The 11,059-nt window shown below is 39.6% G+C and overlaps 1 protein-coding gene across 1 annotated transcript in view; it reads left to right on the top strand.

The window, feature by feature from the left end:
• The first annotated feature begins 987 nt into the window (after positions 1–987).
• The window catches only part of GNPTAB (N-acetylglucosamine-1-phosphate transferase, alpha and beta subunits), a 64,825-nt gene continuing 54,753 nt past the window's right edge, over positions 988–11,059 (top strand). Inside the window, exons 1-3 of the mRNA XM_008579692.1 lie at positions 988–1,047; positions 8,094–8,239; positions 9,328–9,369. Coding sequence (XP_008577914.1) covers positions 8,133–8,239; positions 9,328–9,369 — 149 coding nt within the window. The 5' untranslated portion in view covers positions 988–1,047; positions 8,094–8,132. The remainder of the gene's footprint in view (positions 1,048–8,093; positions 8,240–9,327; positions 9,370–11,059) is intronic.

Genomic DNA, 11,059 nt, shown 5'->3' with positions numbered 1-11,059 from the left:
AAATAAAAAGAAATAAAGTACTGATACTTGCTACAGCATAAGTGAAAGAAGCCAGACACAAAGACCCCATATTATTATAACGACATTTATAAGAAATGTCCAGAATAGGCAAATCCATACAGACAGAAAGTAGAATGGTGGTTTTCTTAAACTTTATTTTTTTTTTCCTTTTTGTCTTTTTTCGTGTCCGGCAACGGATCGCAACCCTCAGTGTCGCACCCGTACCAGGCCGGGACTGGCAACGGGATCGCAACCCTCGGTGTCGCGCCCACACCTCGCCCAGCCAGTGAGCGGGAACCGGTCTGTATGTGGGATCCGAACCCTCGACAGGAGCGCCGCCGCGCTCCCAAGCGGCGCACTGTAGCAGTGTGCCACCGGGCCGGCCCTTAAACTTTAGATGGATTATGTGGCTGCCTTAAAATTCTTCAGTGCCTCTGCTTTCTAAGGCATGTCACAGTCAGGGCCCAGTGTCCTTTCCCAGCTTCATTTCTCTCCAGTTATCTGCGTGTGCTCTAGACAAGCCAACTACACAGATGCCTCAAACAACCTGCTGCTTCTCAACCTTTGAACATGCCCTTCCAGCTGGCCAAACCTTTCACTTTCTCCCTTCCTGGTGAACTCATTCTTCAAGACCTAATTTAAATATCACATCCTTTTATTTTTTATATATTTATTTTTTCTCCCTTAAATATCACATCCTTTTATACCTCTGTGATTCCCATACCCTGTCCCAAGCACAGTGAGACACTACGTCTCTCAGGCTGCCCAGTCCAGAAGCTGTAGATTATTCATGTGGATTATCATGGTGTCTGGTGTGTGGTAGGTGCTAACAATGAATGAATTTTGATTTCTTTACTTGTTCCTGTAGTGATTCTTAATGAAATTAAAATGAAATGAAAGTTATATGCTCTTAGTTTTTGATACAAAGAAAACATTGTTTCATTTTCTTTTGTTTTTCTAGGTGGTTCTGGAATGGAGCCGGGATCAATACCACGTTTTATTTGATTCCTATAGAGACAATATTGCCGGAAGGTCCTTTCAGAATCGGTAAGAAGAAACCTATTTTGTAGACTATCTGTTATTTGTACTTAAATGATAAGTCATGAAATCATCTGCACTTTAAGTATGATAATTGAAGGGGTCTTTTCAAGTTGTAGATATAGTTTAACTTACCCAAGAATATGCCCATCTGAAGAAACCTAGTAGCACCGTGTTATGCAGTTTGAATACTTTAAATTGCCTGATCTCATTTTATCTCACTCCAGTTCTGTGAGGTAAAGGGAATTTCATCCCCCTGGAGTATGAGGAGATCAGGTGGCTCCTTCAGGTGGCAGCCAGTTCTGAGCCATTGCCAGAATTCTGTTGACAGAGCTCTGTTAACCAAGGCCACTCCTGCAGTGACTGCCAGGGTTGGACCCAACCCCTCACCCCAGTGGTCACCACATCATGCTGCCTCTGTCTATGGGGAAGGAGCAGACAGCCTGGCCTCACAGCAGGAGGGCTTTCTCTCCATAAGGCCAGGCTTCTTCCCTCAGCCACCCTGGAATGCTGCCTTCACCCATTTTTGTCCTTAGGGATTCCTCCCTCCCCCCCCTTACAAGACCAGCCTCAGAATGGAAGCAGTTTTTCCAACATCCTTCCCTCCTTGCAGGTAAAAGGAATCACACATGTCTTTTTTGGTCTTTTTCTATAAAAGTGTCACTTATATTTTTAGATCGTAAAAATAATACATGTCTGTTTGAAAACAGTTCTAATAGTTTAGAAAAACAGAAAACAAAAATCTCTCTCTATTCCATTACCAATTTTCCCTCACACAGAGGAACCACCATTAGTAAATTTTCGTTTTGGATTTTTTGTGATCAACATTCTAACTTCAAAAAATGAACTTAGTCTCCTTTTTTATTTCTTCACTTTTATGCTGTATTGATAGACTCTCCTTTTTATTGTTATGGCACACAGTTAATCACTACAGGGTAAGGAGCTTCAGGTAACAAACAAACATGGGCTCACTAACAAAGGTAGTTCATCCCACGGAAGACCTCAGTCTGAATTTCAGAGGTCATAACTGGAAGCCTCTCTGTAATCTGACTGTCCATTTTTACCTGAGGATAGGTCTCATAAATCCTTCCCTCTACTCTCACGGAGCCAGGAAAACTGATTAAGCTGCAGGTAATTTACCTGGTGTCAATTCATGCACCTTCATAGTAGCTTGTGAGTTTTCTGAGAACCTTGACTTGGATTTCTCTGGAGCCCTTGTCCCCTGCTAAGAGGCACTTCTTGTCCCTCCATTCACATGTTATAAGTGCCTGCATGGCTTCTATAAAATGAGTAGTTTAAAAAATAACTGTGCAAATCATATGTATGGTATTAAGCACTATTATAGTCCTGAATATCACAATGAAGAACGACTGTGGGAGTTTTGGAGTTGACTTAAAAAGCTTTACTCTTTGCATTGGTCTTTAAAGCACCCTAAGTATGACCTCTGTTCTCACTAAATTTTTTCGTTGTTTTAGAAAATATAGTTATTTTCATTACAAAAGTTATTTATGTTAACATGTAAAGGGGTTTTTACTGTTGTTTTAAAATGAATAAGTATTTTAAATGTCTCAGTTTCGTTTTCAAATATGGCAAATGTGGATAATCATAAACTATCAACAAAAACTCTTTGGGGTCCTTAATAATTTTTTAGTGCTAAAAAATAAGAGAACCATCCCTTTATGTAGCACTTCTCAGACTTTAGCATGCAGTGGAGGGCTTGGGGAACTAATAGTTTCTTCTCACCCCACCCCCAGAGTTTCTGAGTCTGTAAGTCTCAGAGGGGCTCTGAGAATTTTCATTTCTAACAAGTTTCCTGGTGACGCTGCTGGTCTGGTGACCACACTCTGAGAACTATTGCATTAAAGGATTCTTAATGAAATATAATTTTCTTCTCCAATTTTTTTTTTAACAGCGGATTTCCCTAAGGAAAGTTCAAAATTGTTTGACCTTTTTTACTCAAACACTTACTGAGTACTTACTCTGTGCCTTACGCTGTGCTGTGTGATGATGGTGCACAGATGCATAAATCCTTGCCATGAAGGAACATCAAACTTTTAGAAAGAAAACTAGCCTATTAGAAAATCTAGATTTTGTGGTAGGAGAAGTGGTGGACTAACAGGTACAAAACTATGCTATCTACCCTATGTAAATCATTGTGCAGTATATGCATGTATGGAAATGATATACCTCATCCCACAAAAATGTCCAAGTGTTAAAATAAAAAATAACAGAAAGAAAATCCAGATTTTGAGATTAGCATTTTTAATCAAAATCTCTTGTTCTTTCTAAAGAATTTTTTAAAATCTTTGTGTGAAATATTTCTCCTAATTTTAAATTGCATTAAAATATAGTTTGATTTTTATGTAGGGATATTCAAAATTGCCTAATTTTGATGATGACAAATAAATGTATCATTTATAACATATCTCATGATGTAATATATTTTAAAATACCATAATGGTTATAGAAAGTTTTCATTCTTTTGCTGGTTTCTGTACAAATCGTTTTGATGTTTGCCCTGAATGGAAAAAAATCCCATTCTATTTGTCAGTAACAAGTGAATAAGTAAATTATCTACTGCTACTAATTGTGAGGCATGAAGTCAATCTGGGCCTCAATTTTGTCATCTGTAAAATGTGGATATTAGATTAAGTGTAACATCTCTTCTAATTCCTTGGTTCTAAGATACTATTTAAGTTCTGTATTTTCTTGCCTACTTTATAGAATTTAGAACCAATGAACTATTAAGTGACTTTAATATTCACTAGACTAAGCAGTGATTAAAATAAAATTGTAGGAGTGTTACCACTGCTTTGGGTCTGAGTCATAAGTGATAATCCTCAGCTCTGAGATGAAGCTTTCCTTCTCATCTGTGAACCAAGATAGTGGTCTAGAGGTTAGAAGAAAAGATTCAGACTCATCGCCACCATGGCTAAAGGTAGAAAAACAACTGACTCATTGACCTTGAGCAGATCACAAGATTTCCGTTGGGTTGTCAGTTTCACCAGAGAATTGAATTAATCATGTAATACATGCAGCCTTATTAGAAGACCTAATATATAAGTGAATTACCTACTTATGTTGTTTTCCTCAATTGAACATATAGATATTTCTTGATTCTATGAAAAAATCGTTAATAGCAGATAATTACTTTTATAAGAAAGCTTCAGAATTTACAGTTCTCCCCCCACCTTTTTTTTTGGCATCCGGCATATGGAACCCCTAACCTTGGTGTTACAACACCACACTCTAACCAACTGAGCTAAACAGCCAGATCCTCCCTTCCCCTTTTTATAAACTTTTCTTTTTAATGTGTCACTGAAGCAGTTTTTTAAAATTTATTTTTACTCTGAGCATAGACCACCTAGGAAGTTGGGAGTGAGTTGACCTTGGACAGTGTACGTATGGGCAGTGTGAGGCAGATAGATTTTTTTTATGGGAATGACTGATGTATGTGCTGAAAGAATAAACTAATAGTTATTTATCCAACCAGCATGTATTACACCCCACCCATGCACCAGGCACTATTATAGGCTCTAGGAGTACAGTGGTAAACAAGATGAATTCATTGACCTTATAGAACTGGCATTTTAGTGGGGGAAAAGAGCGAAGTATAACCTACATATAAATCAACGGTTCTCAAAGTGTATTTCCCAGACCAGCAGCATCAGTATTGCTTGGGAACTTGTTAGAAAAGCAAGTTCTGGAACCCTACTCTAGACCTACTGAATCAGAAACTCTGGGAATGGAGCTCAACAATCTGTTTTACAAGTCCTACAGGTGATCTTGATGCCCGCTATTGTTTGAGAACCATTGATATAAATGCAGGAAAAAGCTAGATGGGGAAGCTTTTGCATACTGTTATAGTAGGGAGACAGCCTGAAGATATAAGAAAGAGAGGAAATAATTAACAAAGCAAGGCATGGAATGCATGATAACATTTCTGCCCTAGAGATACTCCTTCTCGTGGAAGATGTGCATGCATGAAAAATAGTACAGTGCATTATGCTAAGGATTCCTTGGACTACAGAGTACTATGGAAGCTGCATATTAAGCAATGCTCTTCATGGGAGGGGAGAGAAGAGGGGAAAATGAAGGAGAAAAAGGTTAAAGGAAGCATGTTCTAGGTAGAGGGAAAAGCATGTTCAAAGGCACAAAATCCTGCAAGTTCTTATTATATTTGGGTAAGCGTATCCAACTGGAGTGTCCAGAACACAAGGTGCAGATTATGAAGGAGTTTAGACTTTATTCCGCAGGCAGCGGAGAACCTTGACAAGAGAGCTGGTAGATACTCAGCTATCAAATAAGCCAGAGGATAAGGCGAGTCCTCATTTTCTTTTATTTTTTTGATTTCTCATCTTCTGATAAAGCTCTGGGTCCCCTGTTCCTTCTTAGACCTGCATCTCCAATTACACTCTTTCATTTGTTCTCTTTGTCTCTGCCCAGGGAACACTGGCCTCTAGGTCCTTGAACAAGCCAGATAAGTGCCTGCCTCAGGGCATTTGTACATGGTTTTCCCTTTCTCTGGCCCATTTTTTCTCCAGTTACCCCCCTGGCTTGCTTCCTCACTTCCCTGCTACTTCTTAGTAAGGCCGTCTATGATCTCCCTATTTAAAGCTGAAACCCCACACACATACACACAGACACACTTTTTAATCCCCATTTCCTGCTTTATTTTCTTCATAACATTTAACATCTGACATTCTGTCTATTTATTTGGTTTATTTTCTGTCTTTACCTTTCTGGAATGTAAGCTCCATGAAAGCACAAATTTGGGTTTTTAATCCCCAGCACCTAGAACAATGCCTAGCACATACTAAGTGCTCAATAAGTATTTATTCAGTAAGTAGATAAACACTCCTCTTGACTTGTCATCTCATATACATCTTTTAATCTAAAGGTGTCATTTCTACTGTTTATTTTATAATTTGAAAGATTTATCCAGCAAACTGCATTTGTTTTCCCATGAGATAATTAACCCCACACTGAGTAATGTGGTTGCAGGCAAAAGCCTAATCCTGTGCCTGGGCTATAAGGAGGACAAGGGAGGGTAAGCTTTTGTCCTTGGCCAAAAAAAAAATTGTCCAGTTTCTTGGAAAATACTGAACTTGCAACAGAACCATCCAAAGTAATATCAGTACCCAAATGTATACTCCTGTATCATAGGTCAGAGTGGCATAGGTCTGGAGCAGGCACTGAAAGACAGGGAGATTTTTGGTAAGTCACGGAGAGAAAGGGAAAGAATGCCTTCGGCAGGGGTAAAACCTGAACAGAAACACTAAAGTGAGTGAGTGGGAAAAACAGATTCATTTTCTCTCTCTGTATTCTCACAACACACTTCTGACACCAGATTATGGAGGTTTCTTCCCATACATTAAGCAAGCAATCAACACAGAAGACTTCTGTGACCAAAAGTCTGGGGTTCTCCCCCAACATTCTTCTCCAGTGGACAGCAGCTGGGTGTCCTCCAATTCAATTCTGACACTGTCTACCTGGAGATGGCTTCACATCCCACAGGGTGAGGGCTAAGTCCCCAAGCCTGTCCCCCATTCCTTCAGGTGCCAGTCACAAGCCCCAGGATGCTTCCTGTGCTTCTGTCCTACTGGCTCTAAATTGGGGTTCCCACAACATCCATTTCCTTCTTTAGTCTCCATTAATTGCTGAGACTTGTAGAACTCTGGGAAATACTTACATTCACTGGTTTATTATAAAGGATATAGACAGAAAGATGCACAGGTATAAAGGATATAGATGGAAAGATGCACAGGGCGAGGTGTGGGAGAAGGGGCGTGGAGCTCCCATGACCTCCCTGGGCGTGCCACCCTCCAGGAACCTCCATGTGTTCAGCTATCTGGAAGCTCCCCAAACTCTGTGCTCTTGGGTTTTTGGAAGCTTCAGTACATAGGCATGATTAAAGCATGGACAACCATGTAGAAATGTGATTGGACAAAAAGGGTGTGATTTAACACTAACAGACTGGGTGGGGAAACCTAGCAGGGCCGGTTTGTGCAGGTTCTTCTGGGCCTCTCTGTGCAGCATTCCTTCCTCCTGGGTATGGGGCTGTACCCTTTCTCGAATGGGGGTCTTATGACCTACAGTCAGATTAGAAAGGTCAGAGAATTTCCCGCCTTAGGGAGAAAAAAAAGCAGGTGAAAGGAGGGCAGGAGAAAGAGAGTAGTATGAGCCAGGAACCATGAACAAAAATCAGTATATAAATCTCTTAATATCACAGTGAGGCTTGAACAACATACTTAAGAATTAAAAACCTGCCTGACTCCTTATTTTGAGGATAATATAATCAGGAGAAAATGGAGCAGGTTCAAGAAGGTCTTCTATACTAGTGTCCCATGTAAATCATTGACTCATCAGCAGATCCTTATTGGGTACCAATGTGCCAGATACTCTTCTAATTGCTTAGAAACTGTAGGGAACAAAGCAGCAAAGTTTCCTACTTTCTTGGAGTTTGCATGCTGGGAGAGGGACACGTGATTAACGGTATAGGTAACAAGTTAATTATTTCATGTTAGAAAGGAAAAGCAGAGCAAGATGAGGGAGATGAGGAGGGGCTGGGTTTGAGGGCATCGGGGCAGAAGTCTTGCAGTATTAAGTAGGGCTAGGTTTTCACTGTGGACCATTTGATAACATTTTTAAAATGTAGTTTTGTTCTTTAAGTTTCTAATTTTTATGTTTGGCTGCATTTGTATCTCATCCCCCTCACTTGCTAAACTATGAGAACGCAGGAGTTTATCTAATCTAAACCAAGCTTCCAAGACCACCCATCCTACCCTCAAACAACCTTTAACATGGAGTGTTATCAGCCTCCTCATAGGGTAGACATGAGGATCAATGATGTAAATTACGTGAAGTGTCTAGCATAATGCAACTCATAAGAGAAGCTACTTAACAAATACTAGCTCCAGTTTGAAAACATGTAGTTCTAGGATATACCCATACACTGTGGCCAGATTACCTTTTCATTGATTTTTTTTCATAACCTTTAAATTTAAACTCTGTTATACTCTTATTCCCAAATACACTGGAAAAATGCATGTAAGCTGGAGGATTTGTGGGTCTACCGTAGGCTCTGTCTGCCCATGCCAATCGACGTGGTCTACACCTGGGTGAATGGCACAGATCTTGAGCTCCTGAAGGAACTGCAGCAGGTCAGAGAACAGATGAAGGAGGAGCAGAAAGTAATGAGGTAAACTGAGTTTTAAAAAACAAAACACACGTCGTCCTGTGATTACAGTAAGCGGGCATTTCAGAAAGGTAAAGTGATTTTCACACAGCTGTCCAAACAAAGATCTGCCTCTCAAATTCATGCCGTTATGAGATCTTGCAAGTCATCTGTCTGACCCTCGCTTCTTGGTGCCTGAGGAGGACTTGACTGCTTCTACCAGATGCTGGCCTCACTTTATTAGACGGACAGTTTATGAACGTGGTGCTCCAGTGACGGCTTGGTTTTGAAGGGGCCTAAAGATGGGGAAGCCTTCCAGAGGAGCCCGAGGCTTCCAGCTTATCCAGTCTAGTCCTAAGTCTGATATCTTCATGAAATAAGGGTTTATTATATAAAACAGCTTCACAATAAGACAGATTATTCCCTTGAAAAATAAAAATAGGCCTACACACTTAACTTGTTTCCATCTGGAAAAGCCAGTAGAAGGTATATATTCTTTTTACCCCCTTTAGTATCAAATTATGGACTATGGATGTGGAAACTTTGGTACTTTTTATTTTATGTGTGATTTTGATAATTTTATTTACTTTATCTGGGAAAGGTACAGTGGACTTCTGGAAAGCCTTCAGAGCTAGGGACTTGGCTGACGTAACTTCCCCTTTGGTTCCTCAGAAGTATTTGCTGAGCACCTCCCTGTTCACTTGTTGGTAAATGTCATGGCCACACCCCAGTTACAGGTCATTGGCCACCTTACACTGCAACAGATTCTCTCTTTCTCTCTGTGTTAGAGGATGTAAGATCTTGCCAGTGCCTGAAAATGACTGACAGCCAGTACTATGTTTTACTAGTAAAATATAAAGATTTATATTTTAAGTAAACTGTCTTGGTTACAGTGGGTTGTACAGTGGGATGTACAGTGTTACTGATATTTCATTGGAACGTATAATTTATGCATTTAAAATTTTATAAGCATTAAAATCCTTTCTACTGGCATGTTCTGGTATGTTCTAGTGGAGTGACCAAGAAAACCAATGTTGTAAGTTCATCTTATTCACATTTGTGGCTAGCATTAGCCCATGCTTATGTAATGAACTGTATTTTCTTTTCATTAGAGAAATCCTTGGGAAGAACACAACAGAACCAACTAAGAAGAGGTAAGTGGGTTGATTTCCTCTCAAGAATAAAAATTGAAGGACTAAAGTGAAATTTCCAGATTATCACTTATTTTCTTCGTTGGGTACACAGTATTTTGTATTTATTCTATTGCTAATATTCGATCCCTCTTCTGCTAGTTTTTGACCTCCAAATTAAGTGCACTCATTAGATGGGAAATTTCACAGTGCTGAATGCGTGGCTGATTGAGAACTCTGGTTACTTGGGTTCTACTTAAACAAAGCTTTATTGTTTTTGGAAGGGTTGGAGTTCCAAGGTTTTCCTACTCTGTAGTTCCCATTAATCTGTCTTGGTACATTGATCTCTTGGTCCACTTAAGCTCTAACTTATACCCAGTGTTTTCATTTATAAAATTATTATCCATCATTTATTTAAATGTTCAATATATATTTCCTTGTCTTTAAAATTGTCAAATCGTATGTCTTATATTTAAAGACCTGGTAAGGGGATTTGCCCAATGACAAAAATCAGATATATCTATCTTGATTTGAATCATACCTGATTCTTATAAGTCCTTAAAACAATACTGTCTCACTGACAAGCAGAAATCTCTGTTAGCTGCCACCTCCCTACTTAACTATTAGACTTTTAAAAACAATTGTTCATTAAGAGGATCCTCAGGAATTTCAAGATCCAGAAATGCCTTCTGAATCATCTCTTTATGTTAATTATGTAGCTTTATTTATAAATTATACTAATGTTAATACTGTTTTTTTTTTTCCTTTTTGTCTTTTTTCGTGACCGGTAACGGGATCGCAACCCTCGGTGTCGCGCCCGCACCATGCTCAACCAGTGAGCGGACCGGTCTCTATATGGGATCCGAACCCTCGGCAGGAGCGCCGCACTCTACCAAGTGCGCCACCGGGCCGGCCCAATACTGTTTTTTAAAAATGAGTTTTAGGGGGCCGGCCCGGTGGCACACTGCTACAGTGAGCCGCTTGAGAGTGCAGCGGCGCTCCCGCCGAGGGTTCGGATCCCACATACAGACCGGTTCCCGCTCACTGGCTGAGCGAGGGGCAGGCGCAGCACCGAGGGTTGCGATCCCGTTGCTGGTCCCGGTCCGGTACGGGCGTGACACTGAGGGTTGCGGTCCGTTGCCGGACATGAAAAAAGACAAAAAGGGAAAAAAAAAAAAAGAGAGAAAGAAAAAAAAAAGAAAAAAATGAGTTTTAGGCTTCTAATTTTTTTTTTTTTTTGGCAGCTTGCTGGTAAGGGGATCCAAACCCTTGATCTTGGTGTTATCGACACCATGTTCTAAATAACTGAGCTAACTGGCCAGCCATGACTTTTAAATTATTTAATAAAAGTAATGGTGCAAAATTACTTTTATTTAAATAATTTAAAGGTTGAGGGGAAAGTGTAAAGAAAAACACATGATTTTATGACCGTCATTCAACAATTATTATCATTTTTATTATTCCCTTTTCGTGCATGTTTTAATAGTTATAGTTTATAATCTATGTGCAGTTTTGTACCCTACTTTTTTTTTACTTTATATAATCATACATATTTCTGTGTTGGCACATTATCTTCATGTTTCATCCTTCTCAGTTTTAATACTGACATAATATTCCATAAAGTGACTGTACTATAATTTACTAAATGTCGGGCATTTCTGTATTTTCACTATTGTAAATATTTTGTAAATATTTATATTTAGGTCTGTGGCAT

The sequence above is a fragment of the Galeopterus variegatus genome, unplaced genomic scaffold (assembly GCF_000696425.1).
Source record: "Galeopterus variegatus unplaced genomic scaffold, G_variegatus-3.0.2 Scaffold1942, whole genome shotgun sequence".
In the NCBI taxonomy this organism is placed as follows: domain Eukaryota; kingdom Metazoa; phylum Chordata; class Mammalia; order Dermoptera; family Cynocephalidae; genus Galeopterus; species Galeopterus variegatus.
This window is presented reverse-complemented; position numbering and strand designations above follow the sequence as displayed.